Source organism: Zonotrichia leucophrys, chromosome 1A (genome assembly GCF_028769735.1).
Source record: "Zonotrichia leucophrys gambelii isolate GWCS_2022_RI chromosome 1A, RI_Zleu_2.0, whole genome shotgun sequence".
In the NCBI taxonomy this organism is placed as follows: domain Eukaryota; kingdom Metazoa; phylum Chordata; class Aves; order Passeriformes; family Passerellidae; genus Zonotrichia; species Zonotrichia leucophrys.
In genome coordinates this window covers 10956466-10976853 of record NC_088170.1, presented here as the reverse complement: position 1 = coordinate 10976853, position 20388 = coordinate 10956466, and the positions used below count along the sequence as shown (strand labels likewise).

At 43.2% G+C, this 20388-nt stretch overlaps 1 protein-coding gene across 4 annotated transcripts in view; it reads left to right on the top strand.

Annotated features, from left to right (window-relative positions):
* Positions 1–20388, top strand: part of DENND5B (DENN domain containing 5B) — a 109337-nt gene that overhangs the window by 55356 nt on the left and 33593 nt on the right. For all 4 annotated transcript variants that reach the window (XM_064737544.1, XM_064737552.1, XM_064737565.1 and 1 more), the window contains 3 exons: positions 14053–14240; positions 17416–17949; positions 19254–19485. In XM_064737544.1, the coding sequence (XP_064593614.1) occupies positions 14053–14240; positions 17416–17949; positions 19254–19485 (954 nt within the window). The remainder of the gene's footprint in view (positions 1–14052; positions 14241–17415; positions 17950–19253; positions 19486–20388) is intronic.

The window sequence follows — 20388 nt, the reverse complement described above, 5'->3', positions numbered from 1 at the left end:
CACTTGGAGGATAAATACTTAATGAGTTTTGAAACTGAGTGGAACTACTGGTCATTCCTTTTTAGTCCTGCTTAAGGTATTTGGGAATGTTTCTGACAGATTTAGAGATGGCAGCACAAATCATCATAAAGGCGAGAACAAGGTTGCTGACAATGGCAGGATGGGAATTCTCAGTCATCAGATTACCTCTGAAGAAAGACTCTTTCGATTGGGCAATGCAACAATCGAAAGACTTGTTAATCGCATTGTTAGCTTTTCCAGGAATTTGCACAATCCATTTTCCACAACGTAGAATACTGCAATCACAAATATGTTACAGAGCGAAACCAAGAATAAGTGAAGAACCTTTGGATGGGATCACAGTGTTCACTGATGGCTCAGGGAAGGCACACAAGTCAGTGATCACGTGGAGGAACTCAACGACGGGGGATTGGGAATCAGATGTAAAGACGGTCCAGGGCTCTCCACAAATTGTGGAGTTGCCAGCCGTTGTCCCAGCGTTTCAGTTGTTTGAACAACCTCTCAATCTGGTCACAGATTCCGCATATGTTGCAGGTGTGGTCAAACGATTGGAAGGTTCGGTCTTGAAAGAAGTCAGTAATGGGGTTTTATACTCCTGTCTGACGAGCTTGAAAACGTTGCTAGAGAGCAGGGAAAGAGAATATTTTATCACGCACATTAGAGCGCACACAACATTTCCAGGGTTTTAAGTGGAAGGGAATGCTCGGGCAGACAGGTTCACAATGACCATTTCGCAAACACTGCCAGACATTTTTGAGCAGGCAAGATTGAGTCACGCGTTCTTTCATCAGAATGCACAGGTGCTGATGGAATCCTTTCGTCTCACAAAGAGTCAGGCGAGGGAGATCATTAGTGCTTGTCCAGACTGTCAGCTTGTGCAGCCACCTTCTTCTACAGGAGCAGTCAATCGGCGGGGGCTGCAAAGTCTTCAATTGTGGCAAGCTGATGTCACGAGGTATCCATCCTTTGGGAGGCTCAAGAATGTTCATGTTTCAGTAGATACATTCTCAGGTGCAGTCTTTGCCTCAGCACATGCAGGGGAAACAGCAGACCATGCTTGTCGACATTTTCTGCAAGCATTGGCATCATTAGGTGTGCCTCAGGAGATAAAAACAGATAATGGTCCAACATATACAGGCAGGGTGCTTGACAGATTCCTGAAGAGATGGGGTGTCAAACATACATTTGGTATTCCATATTCGCCCACAGGTCAGGCAATCATTGAAAGAACACATCACACCCTGAAATCCCTTCTGGACAGACAAAGAAGGGGTGAGCCAGATGCAACATGCTCAATCATGTGTCTGTCACGTTGAGTGACATGTTAAAAGACATCAGTGGTGTAAGACGGGTGACTCTTCAAAACAGAGCGGCGATCGATTATCTATTGCTCGCTCATGGACATGGGCGTGAGGAATTTGAAGGAATGTGCTGCATGAATCTCTCAGACCATTCAAGATCAATTCATGAAAGTATTCAGAAAATAAAAGACAGCATAAATAAACTTGGCGAGATCAAAGGATCTTGGATCCATGATCTGGTAGGATTTCTTGATATCTCTCCCATATGGAGAGGAACTTTAAATATAGCATTATATGTCTTAATAATTCTCTTAGTCCTCATACTTGTTATCCCGTGCATCTTTTCATGTCTAAGATGTGTCATGAGTCAGGTAGCAAAAGAAGTGTTTTTAGTGCAAACAGAAGGGGGAGATGTGGGAACTCACCACATCATTCCTGATGTGCAGAGTCCCCGAGACAATCCTTGGGGGGGGCTCGGAAGTCCTGGAACGTTGCTAGAAGTGTTTGGTGGCTAGACTTTGATCCTGCACAGGACGTAACACCTGTATGAGAATGGGAGGATCACACGGGGATAAGTGGTGAAGGGATAGATTAATTATAGTGTGAAACACAGGTTTTGGAATCTTGGTACAGGGGGTTTCTAGGAGACAAGATGGAGGAATTAGGGTGTGTCCTGTCCTTCTTCTTCTTCTTGTCATCCATCTTCGATGGTGATGGTGGCTCTTTGAGATTGGTTCTTACTGAGTGTGCACTTGTCAATAAGGGTGAAAGGTATTGGGGAGAAAAGGTAAATATCTTACACGTAGTTTTTGGTATAAAGATAAGTGACCGCCCCGAGGGCAGTCAGTGTGCTCATGGCTGGCTTGCTGTGCGGACCTCTGTCGGGCCGGGAGAAAATATTGTAGGTAAGAATTAATAAACAACTTTGAAGAACAGAAAAACCTGAAGACTCCTTTCGTCCTTTGGAGTGCGGGCTGCCCCAAGGCCATCCAGAGCCTTTTCAGGCCATTAGAACAGCCGAGACGGGACAGTCAAACATTGGCAGAAGTTGCTTGCACAGAGCCTGTCCATGTTCTGTGTTGAAGTGTGCCAGCAAGCTTTGGAAAATCTGGTTTTGAAAACCTTTTCTCTTATGGTTGTGTCTTTCTGTAATAGTGCAACACTCTGCTGCAGATTTGGGGAATCCTGACTTAGCACTGGGCATGCTTTGGGATGTTACACTCCTATTACTGTTTCCTCTAAGATGCTGGTTCCTGTCAGTGTAGCCCTGGTGCTTTTGGATGCCCAACATGTCAAGGTCAAGTTTTCCTGCTGACTTTCAAGGGCATGTTCAGACTTTTTGGGTGTTCCTCTAAGTCTCACTGCAAGCCTGTCCATATAATTTGCGTTCTCAAATGGCATCTGTGATTCTGACCCTAAATTAGGAAAATGTGTGTCAGGGAAAAATTTTTCAGGGTGGGAGGAATGGTTTCATCAGAGGAGAATGAAAAACCTGGGGCCAGGATGCCTTTTAGTGAAAAGAGGAAAAGATGCTGAATACCTAGGCTTGTCAAGAGAAGTGGTTTGAGCAGCAGACAGCTTGAAATGGAGCGGGGAGAGAGGATGGGAAATGGTCTAAAATGGCCTTGGATAATGAACCTTCAGGCTCCAGAAGGGATCACTTGGGTTTGTCATATAAAAGAAAAGGTCAGGAAGTGTGTAATAGTAATGCTAATAGCTAAATGACTGAGAATGGGGAAGAATGTTCAGGGAGGTGGAAAAAGGGTAGTTCTTCTGCAAATGACTGAATTCAAAGGGTTGATAGTTCTTTGCAGAGCTCTTCTCCACATGGACTCCAGGGGTTTGCTTTCAAGAACTGAAAATGAAAGGTTTTATCTTCTCTCAGTTGGAAGTGTGAGCAGAAATCCTGCTGTTAGTTTTGATTAGGCTGCTTTTCCCCTCCCTCCTGCTTCTCTGTGTGTGTGTGTGCAGTTATCCCCTTTCTTCCTCAGTTTGAATCATGCTGCCTTTGCCACTTTGCACTGGGGTTTGATATTAAACAGCAGCACCACTGAAATGCCTCTCACCCATCCCTGCTCATCAGTACCACTCTGGTCCCTGCTTATAGACTCACTGAGAACTGAGAATGGTTTTTTTTCCTTTTTTCTTTCTCACTGAAAGATAGCAGCATTAGGAGAAATGTGCTTGTCAGGTTACATTTTAGTAATATTTTGTGCATGTGGAGAGCAGCCTCTGTATGCCTTACTTTTGTAATAGACATTGAGACAGATACAAAGTATCTACTAAATAATTTTGACTCAGCCTGCATGTCCACCAGAAGTTAGATAAATGTTGTTCTTCCAATTACTGGTTATGATTTAAAGGTTTACTTGGTTTGTTTGGTTTCATTGTGTGGGGTTTTTTTTAAAGAAAAGTGAGACAGTGAGAAGTAATTCTTTCCATCCTTCAAATTTCAGAGTTTTTTCATTCCCCTCTCTTCTCTTCTGTTTTGAATCTAGGGATGTCCTTGACATGACTTTTACTTGCCTATCTAACATAGACACAATTTGATGGTGCATGGGGAAAGTATCTAGCTGTGTTAGGGAAATTCTGTGATTATGTAAATAGCAGCATAATGCTGGTTCCCAGAGGTGAGGAATGTGGAGTGGAGGGCAAGTGCAAAGCCTCAGTTTTGGCATACCCTGATAGCTGAGTGCTTGGCTAATTGTGCACTGAGGCTTCTTTTAAATGTCAGTCTTTCAATTCCTGAAAAAGAAAACAGCAGCCGTTTTCCAATTTGAAATAGAACCAGCCTAGAATGTACAAAAATCTGCTCTCTTCAGCTTTGAGATTGTGGTATTTTTGGGGTCCCCCATGGCAGGAAGGAAATGATGAATGTGACTCCATATTCTTAGTAGGCTAATTTATTATTTTATTATATTATATTAAAGAATGCTATACTAAAACTATACTAAAGAATAGAGAAAGTATACATACAGAAGGCTTAATAAGATACTAATGAAAAACTTGTGACCCTCTCCAGAGTCCTGACACAGCTGGCTGGGATTGGTCATTAAGTTAAAACAATTCACATGAAACCAATCAAACAATGGCAAGTTGGTAAACAATCTCCAACCACATTCCAAAGCAGCAAAACACAGGAGAAGCAATCAGATAATTATTGTTTTCATTTTTCTCTGAGACTTCTCAGCTTCCCAGGAGAAGAAATCCTGGTGAAGGGATTTTTCAGGAATTGTCATGGTGCCATGAGATCCATGGTGGAGAAAAACTTTTTAAACTCCCTAGTTCTTTCAAGGCAAAAGATGAAGAGGTTTTGGCTGACATATCTCTTGTTCCAAAATAACAAATGAGAGCGGCATTTTGCAAGTTCACCCTTCTTTGCCTTTCTGCTTTAGAGAGAGGGTGGACTCATTGGACTCTGTTTCCAGAGGCCTGGCCTTTCTGCAACCTTCCCAAAATGAACAAGAGATTAGTAGAAGATCCTGTGGTTGCAATTTCAAGTAAGGAAGCATTATTTACACAAAATCACAATTCACTGACATAATCATGTAATACTCAAGAAATCAGAGCTGGAGCAAAACCTACTTCAGTTCACTAAACTATTTCAGTGAGAGCTGCTGTTAACATGTATGGGAAATGTAAGCTGACTTTTTTGTGGTTCTCCTAGACCTGTTGGAAGGAAGCTTTTCATTTAAGCTTGTCAAAAATTTAGCTCTTCTATAGAATAAAGGCTTCTTTTGAAAAGTGGAGTGAAAATATAAATTGTTGCACAACCCCAACCATACAAAGAAGCCCAGCTGATAATAACAGCAGTGAAAGGCTGGCACAAAGGTTGCACAGAGACTGTACTGGCTTTTCTGAAGTGTTTTTTCTCAAGGGAACTAGGAGTTGAGGATGAAAAAGTTTATTTTTAACCCTGGGGCATAATGCTTCCAGCAGCCTGAACAAAAGCATCTAAGTCAATGAAGAGGTGAGGGTGTTGGATGACTTTATCCAGCTTGCCCTGGATGTGTTCCCAGTGTGATAGGAGAGTGTCTGGCACAGCTCTGCCTTGGGGACAGGAGCAATGAGTGGCTGATTGTACCATGGCTGCTACAAGTCCTCTTTGGGTATCCAGCTGCACTGTTGATGGTGTCTTAGGGTGACTGGTGCCCCATCACTTGGGAAAATGCAGGGATTGCAGGGGATTGTAGCTTCACTTTACAGCTGTGGTGGTCGAGCAGAGGGCTGAAGAGAGACTGGCAGCAAAGAATGATGAGCTCATTTTTAAAACTGTTTTGTTCCCATATATTTTGGACTGCATGGCTGAGTAACTGGCAGAGACCTGTGCTTGCACCAAGTCTGAAAAGATGAGCACTTACTGCTCCCAGAGACTGTGTGGACTTCCAGGGAGTTAATCACAACAGCTGCTGGTGGGAAGTGCCAACTTTGGTCTGCAAAGGTGGTGTGGAAACCTGTACCTAAATCACCTTCACTGTACGTTAATTCCTGCAGCTTCAGGTTCTGCGTATAGAGAATATTTTTATTCCTTCCTTCTGCATATAGAGAATTTTTTAAAGATTAAATAGGGCAAGTTTTCAACATTTGGGCTTTGAAAACCAAGGGGAGGGATTAGATATGCTTTCCCTGCAATTCTTCAGGGTGCAGTCTTTGCAGTGCTCTTGTAAGTGCCCTTCATTCAGAGCACAGCTCTCCCGTGCAACCGTGCAGATGGAAGGTCTTGCTCATGTCCACTCTTCAATAGCTACTACAATTTCCAAAGGATAAGTAACAAAACATCACTGGTGTGGGTTTCCTGCTGGAGAGAGATGAATTAAACTGTGAGCTCTGTGGAAACCTCAGCAATCCATTTTGTATGTCTGCCTTTCAAGGGATTTAAGCATGAGAGGGAATGTGTGGATGAGAGAGAGATAAACTTCTTAGAGCTTAGGCTGTTTCTACTCATTATAATTTTGAGCATTTTCCAAGTTGTTTTTCCAAGGGCTTGAGTAATTGCTCCTCCAAGATTGAAATATTCTTTACATTATTTTTTTTTGATCTTGGAAATTGCAATACAAATGACTATGCATATATAAAGTCATTGCCTAGAAAGTGTAGTGTCTGAAATATCTTTCTTATGAGGTCTGTTTTGGGGTAGATTTTTAAAAACTAATACATGCATAATGTATTTGCCTTTTAAAGCATTTTTACGTAAAATAGTTACATGGAAAACCTTTGCTCTTCTACTCATTTAAACAGCTGCCCTCCACACTAATATTCATCCAAATCAGTGGAAAGCTATTGCAGAGAACAAATTATATGGGGACAAAATCTGTGTGCTGTGGAAGAGACCTGGGTTTATTGCCTCAGTAGACCTACACTCAGAGTCTGCAGTGCATGTTTCCCTGGGAAAAGGACAAGTAATTTGGTAGAAAAATCAGAAAATGACATATAGTCTTCCTTCTCAACTTAGGTGAAATGGCAAGATTGTTTTTTAATTAGAAGTTGCTCAATTTTGTTAGCTGTCGGTATGACCTGAAAAGTGAAGCTTTTAAAGTATTTTGAAAAAAGGAGAAGGAGCTGGTTCAGGTTTGTGTTCACAGTGAGCTGTAAAGGAGATAGGGCTGCACACACCACAACCTCTCCAATTTTCTTTTTTTAACTTGGATCTCATATTTTTCCACAATGAAAAATCTTTACCTTTTCAAAATGAGGGGAAGAAAGTTAAATCAGGCTTTTACCTTGCAGTTATGGCAAATGCCAGATAAATAACATGGCAGTCTAAAGTGATCATGACCACAGTTGTTCCCTGGTGAACTTGTGTGTCCTCCCCATCATCTTGCTGCTGGCTGGGGAGCCTGTTCTGCCCCAGCACCATGGGAGAGAGAAGGGGCTCCCTGTGTGCTCAGGAGCACCTTCATGTGTCCTGCTGGCACAGACCTGTCAGCCTTGGCACAGACTTTTGCACTCTTCTCAGAGATTCAGCCATGCTGGTAATGGGAGCTAATTCTTGAGGTGGCTCTTAATCATAAATTAATTCATACTGAGCCACTGATAGCAGGCTGGGACATAGTTAAATTATACAAATGGAAATGTATTGAAGCAGAAGCTTTTTAAATTAAGCTTTGACCAACAAGGAAAAATGGTTAGGACTGGCCTCGGTGAATATTGGCCTTGGGATGTTTCCCTTGGGGCAGAGCTGAGCCCCAGTTTGAGAGGCTAATTCTTCAGGCAATTAGATGCAGGCTTGTCTTGACCCTTCTGTTTAAGAAAATAAGTATTTTCATATTTGCATGAATTACCCCTCTGCTTTTATCATTTAACTGATGTGCTGCATCACTCCCTGGTGAATGCACCTTTCCTTTGGGGTGCCAGGGGTCATTTCCTCAGGACAGGCTGCTGGTCACAGCCCCAGGTTATGGCACCTGCCCAGGTTCCCTGAATGCAGCACTGCTGCAAAGTGATTTCTGCAGTGAATAAACATTTCCTGCACCATTTTTGTGTGTTTTGTCTGAACATCTCTTGAAAGTCACCAGGACTGGCTTGTCAGTTGTCACAGCTGCTAGCAGGCAAATCAGATGAAAGGTGGAAGCTTCCAGGGCACTTTGATGTCTGCAGCACTTGTGTGTGCTGCTTCTGTGGAGCTGTTGAGATCTGATTTGAAAACCTTTGCTTTCATAAACAAATTTGTCTCCAATGTGAATTTCAGATTTAGTTTTTCATCTGCAGTGTGCTTTATATAAACATTACAGATCTGAAGGTACCCAGACCCAAGACAGGTCTGGTTTGGAGCTGTTCCTGACTCATACTCAGAGCTCAAAGGAAAAGAAAATACTTTTATTTTCCAGTTTTTCCAATGTACCTGGCTCATCTAACTCATATCTTTTTACCAGAAAAAAAAGGTAGTTGCATAACAATTACTTACAATACTTGGACTGAAGAGGTAACATGTGGAAAAACTATTGGTCACAAGAATGCTTTAAAGCCTGTTCAGGTGTTTTCCTCTAAAGAATTAGGTTTATTCATTCAGGTTCATTGATGTTTTTCTTTTCTCTGTTGTTGGTTTGCTTTATTTTGTTTAAAGACAATTGTTTTGTGCATATTGATAAGGTACTCTTTGAGAATACCATCTGATTATCATCTTCCAGGATGCATTTTTGAATATGTGGCTTTGCCAAGCTGCAGTTATCCTTTATATGTGTTCTAAAAGGAGTAGAGCAAAGGAAGCGGTGTCCAGGTAGCTCATCTCTTCAAATGCTTTCAAGTGCTTTCAAAATGTATGTAAAGTGAGACTTCAAAAGGAAAATAAAGAAGCAGTCTATTTTTAAAGGCTTGGACTGGATTTAGAGGATCCAGGCTGTGACTCCAGCTCTGTGGTAAGCTTTCTGCCCTACCTTTGGTAGGTTACTGGAACAGAGAGTTGGAAAATGGCCAAGCTGTACTTTCATTGGGAGGGCTGAAGGTGTTGAAACTGGAGTAACAGTACACTGTTCCCAGCAGGAACACCATTTCTGGGGAGAACGAGTGTGTGTGCCCTTACACATGCCTTATGCACAAAGTTCCTGTGACTGGGAATTTGCTGAGAAGGTCCCAGGTGAAATCCTCTTCTGTTTTGGGGGTAGAACCTATATGTGGTCTTACCTCTTTGGAGCAGGGGTAACACTGATGTCTTTTTGCCTTCTCAAAGGATTTTGGTTTTGCTCTGCTGCAGCATGGGAAGGATTTTGTGATATCAGACTCTTGTGGCAGGAAAAGTAATTTTTATGTTGAGCTTTGTGAATTGCTTAACATCTCAGATATTCTTTCCCCAGTATTTATAATGAAGAGAAGATTATTTTGTTTTTTCAGTGTTTGAACTTTAAGGTCTTTGGGATAGATATTTCTTACTGATTATTGTCCTGTTATTGAGTTATAGAGAATCAACACCAAGACAAAAAATTGTCAAGCTTTGTCCTCTCTCAGAAAAACATTTGTAGGGAACCGATGTTCAAGTGCTGGATCCATTTCCATCTCCAGCAGATAACTGTGATTGGGAATTCTACCGGAATATCTCAGGGTGTGCATTTTAAGCACTATATCTTTGAGCCATGTGATTGTTAGCAGAGGTGGGTAAGGCACGGCTGAAGATGGTGCTGGAGCAGCAGAGCTGCCAGCCTGCAGTGGAGCAGGTCCCTGTAGCCCTGGCATGTCCTGCACAGGGAATTGAGGTGCTTGGCCAGGATCCCCTGGAGGATGGTGCCAGAAAAGGGAGGTGGATCCAGAGCCTTTGAGCTTGACTCTGCTGCCTTTTCCTTCACTTGCTGAAAAGGTTGTGTGAGACAGCACTGCACCACATCCTATTGTAAATGCTTTCTCACCAGCGAGGGGAGAGAATGATGCACCCGACTCCATGTTCTCAGAAGGCTCATTTATTACTTTATTATATTATATTAAAGAATACTATACTAAACTAAAGAATAAAGAAAGGATACTTAATAAATGCTAAGAAGATAATAATGAAAACTCGTGACTCTTTCCAGAGTCCCAACACAGTGTCATGGTTTGAGCCTGGCACAGAGCCAGTGCCCCCCCATGAAAATGCCTCACCCTGGTGTCTGCTGTGAGATGTGACCCAGAATAAGCAAAACAGGCTTTAGCTTGAACATAAAGAACACTTTATTATCTAAACTACAGGAAAATAGGGAAAGACTATAAGGAAAAGAAAAAAAAATTGAAAACCTTACAAAAAACCACTTTTCCCCCTCCCCACTACCTGACTTTCCCAATCCGATACATTCTCCCAAATCATCAACTGCCCAGCCTTGGCTCCACATTTTAGTATACTCAAACTGCAGTTCATGAAGAGGAAAGGAGTCTTTCTTGTTCCATAGGCTTCCCCTGGAAACACACTGAAACTTCGTGTGCTTCCCTGTCACTTCGGCACCGCCCGGAAAGTCCTTTTGCCGCTTGTAACATCTTCCTTCCATGCCCAGTGCTCTCACCACTGAGACATGGCCAGAGCTGCTCTTAGGGTTGTCTTTCAAGGATGCCTTGTCTCACTCCAAAAAGGCACAGTCTCTGCTTTGGGACATCTGTCCCCCCCATATTTTTCCAACCCCCTGGGGCCGGGGGGTCCTCACGAATGAACCCTCCTGGTTTTGAGCCACTGCGTCCCCCTAAGTGCAGTCTCTGTGTCACAGGAACAACTGAGTCCATGGCCACAAGAAAAGTCCAGCCAAAAGGCCACTCCAAATCATCTCTCCCCATTCAATCATCTCCACGTTCTTCGGGCCAGGTCCTTGTCTCATCTCATCTCTTATCTCCCTTCTTATTCAGCTTCGAGGAGGATTAGCATTTTTGCAAGGCCCCAATCATGAAAGAAAGGGTTAAAAGTTTTCAGTCTCTGTCTATCTCAGAATGCTGGTACTCCCACAGGTGCTGCTGCTCCGCCGGCCAGGCTGCACTCTTCCCTCCCCTTTCTCCTCCGGGCTGGCTGCTATCACATTCAGACGCCGGCTCTCCTCTCTCTCTCCCTCCGGGGGGGGGGGGGGAATGACTGCCCGATGTCTCTTGGGGCTCCTCCACCCTTCCATCCTTGAAGCCCCCTCAACCCCCATCTCTGTCCAGGCCCCGGGCCTACCGCATGGCTGCCCCTCCCCCGCCCAGCAGCAAGGCTGGACAGGGGAGGGTGATCTGACCTCTTCGAAGCGACGTCCCAAGAGAGAGTGCCAAGGGCAGTGCCCTGCTTTTTAACCCCTGTGTATTCTCGGAGGTGTGTCCAAACCCCACTGGCTACACCAGGTGCCAGTCTCAAACCCAAAACCTTCATTGGTTTGACCACAGCTTCCCAGAATTCCCACTTCTTCCTGGTCAAACCACCACACACAGCTTGGCCCCAAATGGCCAATGAGTGAAAACAACTCACACCAGAATCCAATGAAACAATCACCTGTGGGCAAACAATCTCCAAACACATTCTACACAAGCACCACACAGGAGAAGCAAATGAGATAAGGATTATTTTCCTTTTCTCTGAGGCCTCTCTAGCTGCCTTTTGGCTTCCCAGGAGAAAATCCCTGGGCGAAGGGATTTTTTCAGAGAATGTGAATGCCACTACATCCAGCTAAGATATTAGGAGGCAGTGGTTGCAGTAGAAGCCCCAGGGACCACTTTGCCCTGGGCTTCTTCTCCTTGAGCATTTTCTCTTGGAAAACGTTCTGTGAACAAATTAGAAATGGAGCTTTGAACATGAAGAGTCTTAGAATAATTTTGGTTGGAAAAGACCTTGAAGGTCAACTCCAGCTGTGAACCTAACACTGCCAAACCCACCACTCAGTCATGTCTCTGATTGCCATATTTACATGTCATTTAGATGCCTCCAGGGATGGTGACTCAACCCCTTCCCTGGACAGCAGTTGCAATGCTCAGCAACCCTTTCAGTGGAGAAATTTTTTCTAATATCCAATCTAAACCTCCCCAGGCACAACTTGAGGCCATTTCCTCAATCCACTGTTTCCAGGTTGTCCTCAAAATCCATGTATGTTTCCCTCAAATGATGATAGGTACAAGAATCTCTCCCTCAAAAATTATTTCAGGCTTTATATGATAGGTGTCTAACCTCGTGCAGCTTGAAAGTATGTAAAAAGTAATTAGAGTTTGGCTTCTTTAAACAGATGACAAAAAAAGTATTTACAGATTTTTGTATATTATTTTTCTGGAGGAAACTGGAACTTCCTTCTCTTCAGTCAAAACTGCTGGGTACACAAACATTTTATCTGCTAATCACTGACAAGAATTGCTAGATGATAACAACCTAATCATATAGTCATCAATAGGTTTTGGGTTTTTTTTTAAATCAGCTTTTCTCATAGTAATTTGGTTACAAAATTTGTGCTAGTGACCATGTGGAATATTATCAGTAGCACTAGAGAAAAGTCAGCATGGAATTTCAGAACTGAATGCGCTTATCCAAAATGATCCTTGCAACTTTTCTGCCAAGACCTGTTTCTTCATGTGGATCAGGAGAGACTTTGAAGGTGTCTCACAGACTAGGACGTGCTGCTTTTTCTATTTGGTTTTTTTGATCTTTAAAGCTTTCAGAGTTATGAAACGTTACGAGACTCCTAAGCCTCTCCAAGTAGGGATTATAACTCGAGTTTGTGTAAGTGCTCTTCAGCAATACAGGGAATGCACAAGTGTGGTTGTAGACCATTGCATGGGCAGGGATTCATAAGTGACTGATCTGTAGTTGGGAGTGTTTTGGAGGTGTAACCTTGAGACTGACTTCTGTGCATGACAATAATTTTGCAGGCTGACTGAATAGCTATTAGTAAGACAAGATGAAAAACGTTTTTGCCCTGCCAGCTGACCTTCTGCAGATCGTGGCTGGTTTTCCACAGAGAGCTGCTAGCAAGGAGAATGGGTGATGCAATTTGTTGTTGTAATTTGCATTTTTATTCAAGAACATCTTCCCAGTGACCTCCTAGTGGCTGAGCAGTGTCGGATGACAGCGCTTTTGCTGCTGTTGGTGTCTGCCAAGGCCTTGGGCTGGGATGTTCAGGAAATGGGAAGGGTGAAGCTGGGCTCCTCTCCAGGAAGAAGCAGTCAATGGGGCTGTAGGAAAAAGCCTTCTCACCTGACTCAGAACCAGGGTGTTCATGCAGGTATCTTTCATCTCCTGGAGTGGGGCAGAGAGGATTAGGAGAGATGGGCAACAGCCCAAGTGTTACCCAGGATCTGGGTCTGGCCTCCATGAGAGGGAAAATCTTGTGGTTGTTCAAGCCAGAGCTTGTGAGACTTGCCTGGCACTGATGAGGCTTGGGTTTGAACACTGCCATGCAGCTTACAAACCCAGGGGTCTTTACCTTTTCCAGATGGGTGGTCTGCAGTTTGAGATTTGCTGTAAGGATGACTGTCTCTTTAAGACCAGTATGTGATTTATTTATTTACATTAAAAATTAGTGCTTAATTTATCCCCTCGTTTATATTAATAAGTATCTTGTGGTATTGCATCATGCCAGCTGGATATTTGATAAATACTTTGCTGTTACCCAAATTCTGAAACATTCAGCTCAGCTGGACCAAAAGAAATTTTAATTTAAAAATAATGCACTATGTGGTTACTAAAATCAAAATATTTCAAAGCAATGAACTAGTGGGTTAAAGACAAATTCGGGAAAGTAACATAATATAAATACACTAGCTGTGCAGAATATATTTGAGAACTAAATTTTTATTGGGCTTCTGTTTGGATTTAACTTCAAAGCTCTGCTTTTATATACTTAGGGACTGTAAACTAATGCTGTTATGTGGCCAAGATAACTCTTCTGGAAAGTACACTCAGCTTTGAAAATAGAAGGCAAGTGGAGCAGAAGCAGGCAGGCAGGAGCAAGCAAGAAACCACAATGTTTCCTTGAAATCCACTTCTTTCTCCTCTTCTTCCTATGTAAAAATACATGCTTATTATGGAATTAGAGTATTGTTATCCTGTACTAGAGACAGAACTTCTGGTATCTTTTTGATAAACTAATTTAATGACAGAATAGATCTAGATAAGGTATGATATCTATGCTCAGCTGTTTCTTTACGGGAGGAATGAGTTTTAACAGATTTAAATAATGTTTAAGGTTTTTAAGCTCTGTCTTATTTTCCAAACAACATCTTACATATAAGCATGCTTTCTGTCTTTTGTCATGGATGTCCTTGCCAAACAGATCTCAAAAGCAGAACACAGGGAGATAATTCAATATCTGCCTTTCTCTCCCATGTCTAGATTATCAGCGGCTGATGACGGTGGCAGAGGGAATCACAACGCTGCTGTTCCCGTTCCAGTGGCAGCATGTCTATGTCCCCATCCTCCCTGCCTCCCTCCTGCATTTCCTGGATGCTCCTGTTCCCTACCTGATGGGGCTGCAGTCCAAGGAGGGAACCGACCGCTCCAAGCTGGAGCTGCCTCAGGAGGTCAGTGTCCACCTTGGGGGGCTGTCCTGAAATGTCTGACTGATAGATGAGGGAATTACTGCTGGGAAACAATGCCTGCTGTTGGGAGGCTTCTCTGGCACTGTGGATACTGATTGCCAGCAGCAGTGACCTAGTAGAGAGGTTTCCACAGCACTTCTTGGTCCATTTCTGAATTTAGTGAGTACCACTAACTCTTTTGGTTTCGAAATGCTTCTCTTTCTCCTGTTTGTGGTGACAAAGCTGATTTTTTGTTGATTTTCCCTACATCATGCACTCCACCAGGTTTTGTTACTCCATCAGTGCCACAGTCCTACTGACAGTGGGCTAAAGAGCATTTTGTTGGGGTAGGATCTCAGGTGCAGTTGCTAGATGGTGTAAACCTGTCCCCTTGCTGGTGAGGAGCTTCCCATGTCCTGCCAGTCCCGTCCCATCCGTGTCTGAGCCCATGTGTTCCTGTCTCTTACTAGACCAGAGTCCTGGCGTTAAACAAGCCAGGCTTGCACTAATACTGTGCCTGTGAACCACTTAGAGAGGAAAAAAAAAAGGAAGGAAAGGTCATCCTCTTAATCTCAGGGTTAAATGGAGGTGGTGGTGGAGAGTGAAATGGAGATTTTTCTCCTCAAAATTTGATGAAGGTGATTAAAACTGCTTAACATTTTAAGCTGGCCATACAGCAAAGTCTTTGGGATATGGCTCATCTGTCTGCATTCAAGGGGGTGACTGGAACCGTGTGCTTTTAAACTTGGGCTTTTTCTTAAAATCAGTGGAAACCCCAAAAGTACCTGTTCATACAGCATTAACATCTCCTGCCAGTGGCTGTGCTGAGGGGACCCTCCTGGGGACAGAGTCCTTAAGGATTCCAAATACCTGCTCTGACTGAGAAGGCAGATGGGAACAGCAGCAGAGGAGAATATACAGGAGTGGGAGTTTTTGTGTGGAAGTGGAGGGATAGACACAGGGCAGGGGTAATAGAATTTTTCATTAAGGTTTATATTACATACTGCATGAAGGTGGCTGAGTCAGCCTTGGTGGTATGGAACTGCAAATCAAGCTTTACCTCATGGATGCAGTGACTGAAGCATATGAAATCTGTACTGGTGTGGAAGCAAGGCTGCTATCTAGCTATGCTCCTCACTAAAACCATGCTAATATTACATAATTGCTGTGATTTTTTAAATTATTAGTCACATGCTTTTGGTTAGCAGATTAAGCTGTCATTTTCCTTAAATTAAAATTTTAATGTGACAGTATTTAGTATTGCAGTAGCGTTGGAATAACAAATATCACCAGGGAGAGAAGATTAAGAGTGGGGTGGAATCTGCCCCCTCCATGATGTTTAGCAAATGAGTGAAAAATACCAGCATTTATGAATACCACAGGTCCAGTAACTGTGAGAGAGGGAGAGAAAGACGACACATTGAACAGGGAAGATCTTGAATCTCAAATTCCTCTAGACAATAAAAAATAAAAATACCCTCAGTGATGAAGCGCTGTTCACATCAGCACTCCTTTATTGTTCAGGCCAGGGGCTAGCCTTTCAAGCTCTTGCTCTAAATATAAACCATTTGTTTGTTAGAGATAAAAATTCTAACAACTGGCCATCATGCTCTCTTAAGGTTACTAATCTCCCTGCATTAACTTTAATCATCAGATGTTTTTGAAGAGAGAAGTGAGACCAATTCCCCAAGGGTTTTTTGACTCTAAATCTCATTTTTCAAATTTTGTAAATGATATGCAGAGCTGAAATTAAAAAGCCTTTGAAATGAAATATTGATAGATAAGAAGGCAGTCCCTGAGCTAAAGAACTGTACTGATGCATACCACAACTGTGTAATAGCTACATAGTTAAATCAAATTGTTTGGTGTGAAGAAATGCATTTGTTTGTACAGACTAAATTTAATACAAAAAAGCTGAAGGGACACTTCTCCTTTACCAGGTGAATCCTAATGTGCTTTAAAGTATGTATGTGAAATGTGATTAATGTTATATGTCCCTGAAATATCCAATATATTATAAACATATTTGCTGTGGAATGTGTTGTCTGGCTGAAAATTAACCTCTCAAAAATGAAGGAAAATAAATAATTTGCCTTCACATAACCTGAAGATTAGTCTAGGGTGTTTGATAAGAAGTAAGGAACATTGAAAGTGCCTCAAAGAAGGCAGAGGAGCTGTGCTAATGGCCAAATCAAGCTAACAAAGACCTACTGCTGCCCTTTGGGTTTTCTGCATCTCCTCTTCTGCAGTTTTATGCCAGGATAAAACACATCAGAACTCAGCACCTTGGGAATCTGACCTGGTTTAAGATTTTACTCAGCACAGTGCACTCAGACAGCAAATTTTAGATGTAAGCCACCATTCAGAAGATCAATTACTGTTTTTCATTCTGCTGTTATTCCTGAGGGTGCATTTGCAATGTAATTAATTTTTATGTGGGGTTCTTCTATCCCTCCATTGACACTTACCTAGTAAAAGTATCTGCTCTGCTAGATTAATGTCTTCACTTAACTTTAATCTTACAGGCTGAGATCTATCTCCATTCATAGCAAAGCTAAGAGCACGCTCTTTAAATCTCAGGCAGAGGAATTGCCACTGTTAAAAGCCTCCATGGAAACAGGGGGTCAGGGGAGCGGGGAGACAAGACAGCTTCTAGTGGACAAGATGTACTCAGACATAATCCCAAAGGATTTCTGTGGGACCCTCTTTTGTAGTTTTGCTTAAAGCAGCATCATCTTTCTCACTGAACATCTCATTTCCTGGTAGCTCAGCTGCAGTGGCTTCTTGCAGTTGGATCCTGGTAAAATAAATGTGACTGTGAGATGCAGTAATTCACACAAAGGGTATTTGCATGGGCTGAGAAGTGGTGCTGCCCTTCCTGCTTGGTGGTGTGTCCTTGGCTGCTCTGGGAGGGTATATGAAATCTTTGTAGTGGAGAGTTTGGGGTCTGCATGTCCTAGGGAAACAGGAGAGTGCAGGAGCCTTGATTTGTCATCCAGCTGACCCTCAGCTTTGGTGAAGTCAAGAAATTTCACAGGCTAGACAGCACAGCTAAAGTGTCCTGCATACGTGTGCAGGATACACATTCACCTTCCTTCTGTCTGGGAGAAAGGGCTACATTGCAGGGGAACCAGTTCAGTGCTGAATGTCCATTTTGAAACGTCTGTTTGTATTTCAGGCAAACTTGTGCTTTGTAGACATCGATAACCATTTCATCGAACTGCCAGAGGAATTCCCGCAGTTCCCCAACAAGCTGGAGTTTATCCAGGAAATCTCTGAGGTTCTCCTGCAGTTTGGGATCCCTCCAGAAGGCAACCTGCATTGCAGTGACAGCGCCACCAAACTCAAGAACTTGGTTCTTAGTGACCTGGTGAACGACAAGAAGAACGGGAACATCCCCAGCAATGCCCTCAACATGTACGAGCTGCTGAAAGGCAACGAGACCATCGCCCGCCTGCAGGCCCTGGCCAAGAGAACGGGTGTGACCATGGAGAAAATGACCATCAGCACCCCCCTCACAGAGGAGAAGGATGGGAAGCTGTCCTGTGAGGAGCTGGAGCTGAGGGACTACAAACTGAACGTGCAGCTCCGCGAGGTTTTCGCCAACCGCTTCACGCAGCTGTTCGCCGACTACGAGGCTTTCGTCATCCAGGCCGCCCCCGACATGGAGTCGTGGCTGACAAACAGGGAACAAATGCAAAACTTTGACAAAGTAAAGATAGCCATGTCTCCATCTAAAAGGGGGAGGGAGGATAGCTGTGTTTGTGTAAATATAGCCTAGGCTCTCTCTGGTCTGCCGTTCCTCATCTGCCTCACTGCGAGATTTGTCCGTTTCCATTACACAGGGCCAGATCTCCTGCCAGAGTGAATCGGAGCGCATCCACTGAGCTGTTCAGAGCCGTCCTGGCTTGTGCAAACCAAGCTGGCAGGCTTCTGCCCAGCTCGTGGGGCTGCTCCTGTGGGCTTGGTGGAAGGGTAGCAATGCAAAGTGACTTCTTTTTCTCTCTTTCTTTCTTTTTTTTTTGGGAGCAGAGGTGCACACTTGAGATAAAGAACCAAATCTAGTCTTTCATTTTTCCTATCCTCATGGTAGAGGTTTTGGTAATGGGTAACGTTGTTCTGGGGAAGGTTGTCACTTAAAGAGTATTGTTATGACTCTATTGTCGTGTATGCATAAGAGGGATAAGGAATCTCTTGAGGTTAGAAATGGGGATATAAATAGATGGGAGGATAGCAAAAAGAATGGGAAATGTTGGGAAGCTTGCACAGCTGCTGAGTGACCCTACAAAGCAGATAGTATTCTTAGCCATCATCTTTTTTAGGTCCAAGTCCTTCTTTAAGGAAAAGGTTAAGAGGATGAACAGTGAGGAACAGACTAAATACTGATCTGAGTTAGTTTTTGATTTACAAAAATTGCTGCCATGCCTTTTATTGGTTTGTTTGTTTTTGGCCATTAAGCAGTGCAGCATTCAAAAGGATGGGGTTGTTTAGGCAATCTCTGCTAATGTTTCTGCAATAAAATGGGCTGTTAAGTTTAGGGTTTTCAAAGCTCAGTTAGAGATTTAGACACAGTCAATTGTAATTGGAAATTTGTGATTAATTGCCCTGTGTAACATCACATGTGACACCTTAAGTGATATGGTCCCAGGCAAGGATGCCCAGACCAGAGGTCCCACGGAGACACATGTGATGGTTTGCCATGCATTTCACAGGGTTTATTCCTGGGGGGGAGGCTGCTATGTTCTTTAAAAAAGCAAGCAGCATGAGCACTACTTTAGTAACTCGATATCCCTTTGTTCCAGCTGTCACAAAGCCTCCCTGACTGCTTATTTCTTACAGTTGTGAACCAAACCCCTTTGCAGATGGGTTCATAGCTCTCTGAGAGGTGTTTCTGTGGTGGGGGAAGCCTTGTCCAGGCCTTCCTGCTGGCTGCTGGAGCAGTTCTCTGCTGAAGGATGGCTGGGCACATCAGTGCTGGGCATGAACGTGGCACTAATGAGGTGTTCTGTATTCCAGGCTTCCTTCCTTTCGGACCAACCTGAGCCTTACCTCCCATTCCTTTCACACTTCATCGAAACACAGATGTTTGCAACCTTCATAGACAATAAGATAATGTCCCAGTGGGAGGAGAAGGACCCTTTTCTAAGGGTTTTTGACTCCAGAATTGAGAAAATAAGGCTGTATAACGTCAGGGCCCCTGCACTGCGGACATCCAACTACCAGAAATGCAGCACTCTGAAAGAAGCAGGTATGTTCAAATGGACTGGTAAAATATTCACAAGTACAATGTCAGCCACCAAGAAATATAGGTCCTCAGTCATCTGAGTGTTGCAATTGATGAAATCCTAGAGCTGCCTGAGGAGGACTCAGCAGTATCCTTATCTCATCTCAGCAGCAACTTTAGCGTGCTGTTAAACACCAGAAATGGCAGGAGCCTTTGCCTTCTCTTTGATCTCCCTTGGGCTGGTGCCTTTCATAAAATCAAGCCAAACCCAAATGGAACTGGCTCACAGTTTCTCATTTCAGGCAGCTCCTGTTCCTTTTCCAGGAGAGCTTTCCTTCACCCTGGTGGTGGGACCAATGCCAGCCACACAGAGGAGTCGAGCCCCGGTGTCTGCTCCACTGGCCTTGTCTCTCCCTTCCATAAAAAGACATTGTTGTGCCTTGCACCATTTGGTTAGAGCAGCAGGGGATGCTGGGTGGGGATATAATCCTGTGTGGCATATTTAGTACCTCCAGCAATAGATGTTCAGTGTTAGTGAACAATACACTGTACTGAAGGATTGGATTTTTTTCTGTTACTGTCACAGGATGCCTTTCCAAATTATATTTTAATTTCTTACCTAATGCTTGTTCAAGTATTTATTTAATTTTTAAGTAATACAGGGAAATATACTCCTAAATTTGTTGGGACACGTATTAGTAAGATAGGGCAAAAATATTTCTTTTTTTTTTTGTTTAACTCCTTCAGTGTTTTACTTGCTGTAAACGTGTCAGAAATAGAAATCTGTGTCTGTTTAAATTTTTCTGTCTATACCCAATTCTAATTTGCAGGTCAGCTGTCTATTCAGCGTCTAGTTTTGGCAGATATTGTGGCACCTGAACCTCATATTCTGTCTTGTGAAAAGCAGCAAACTGATAGTAATATCAA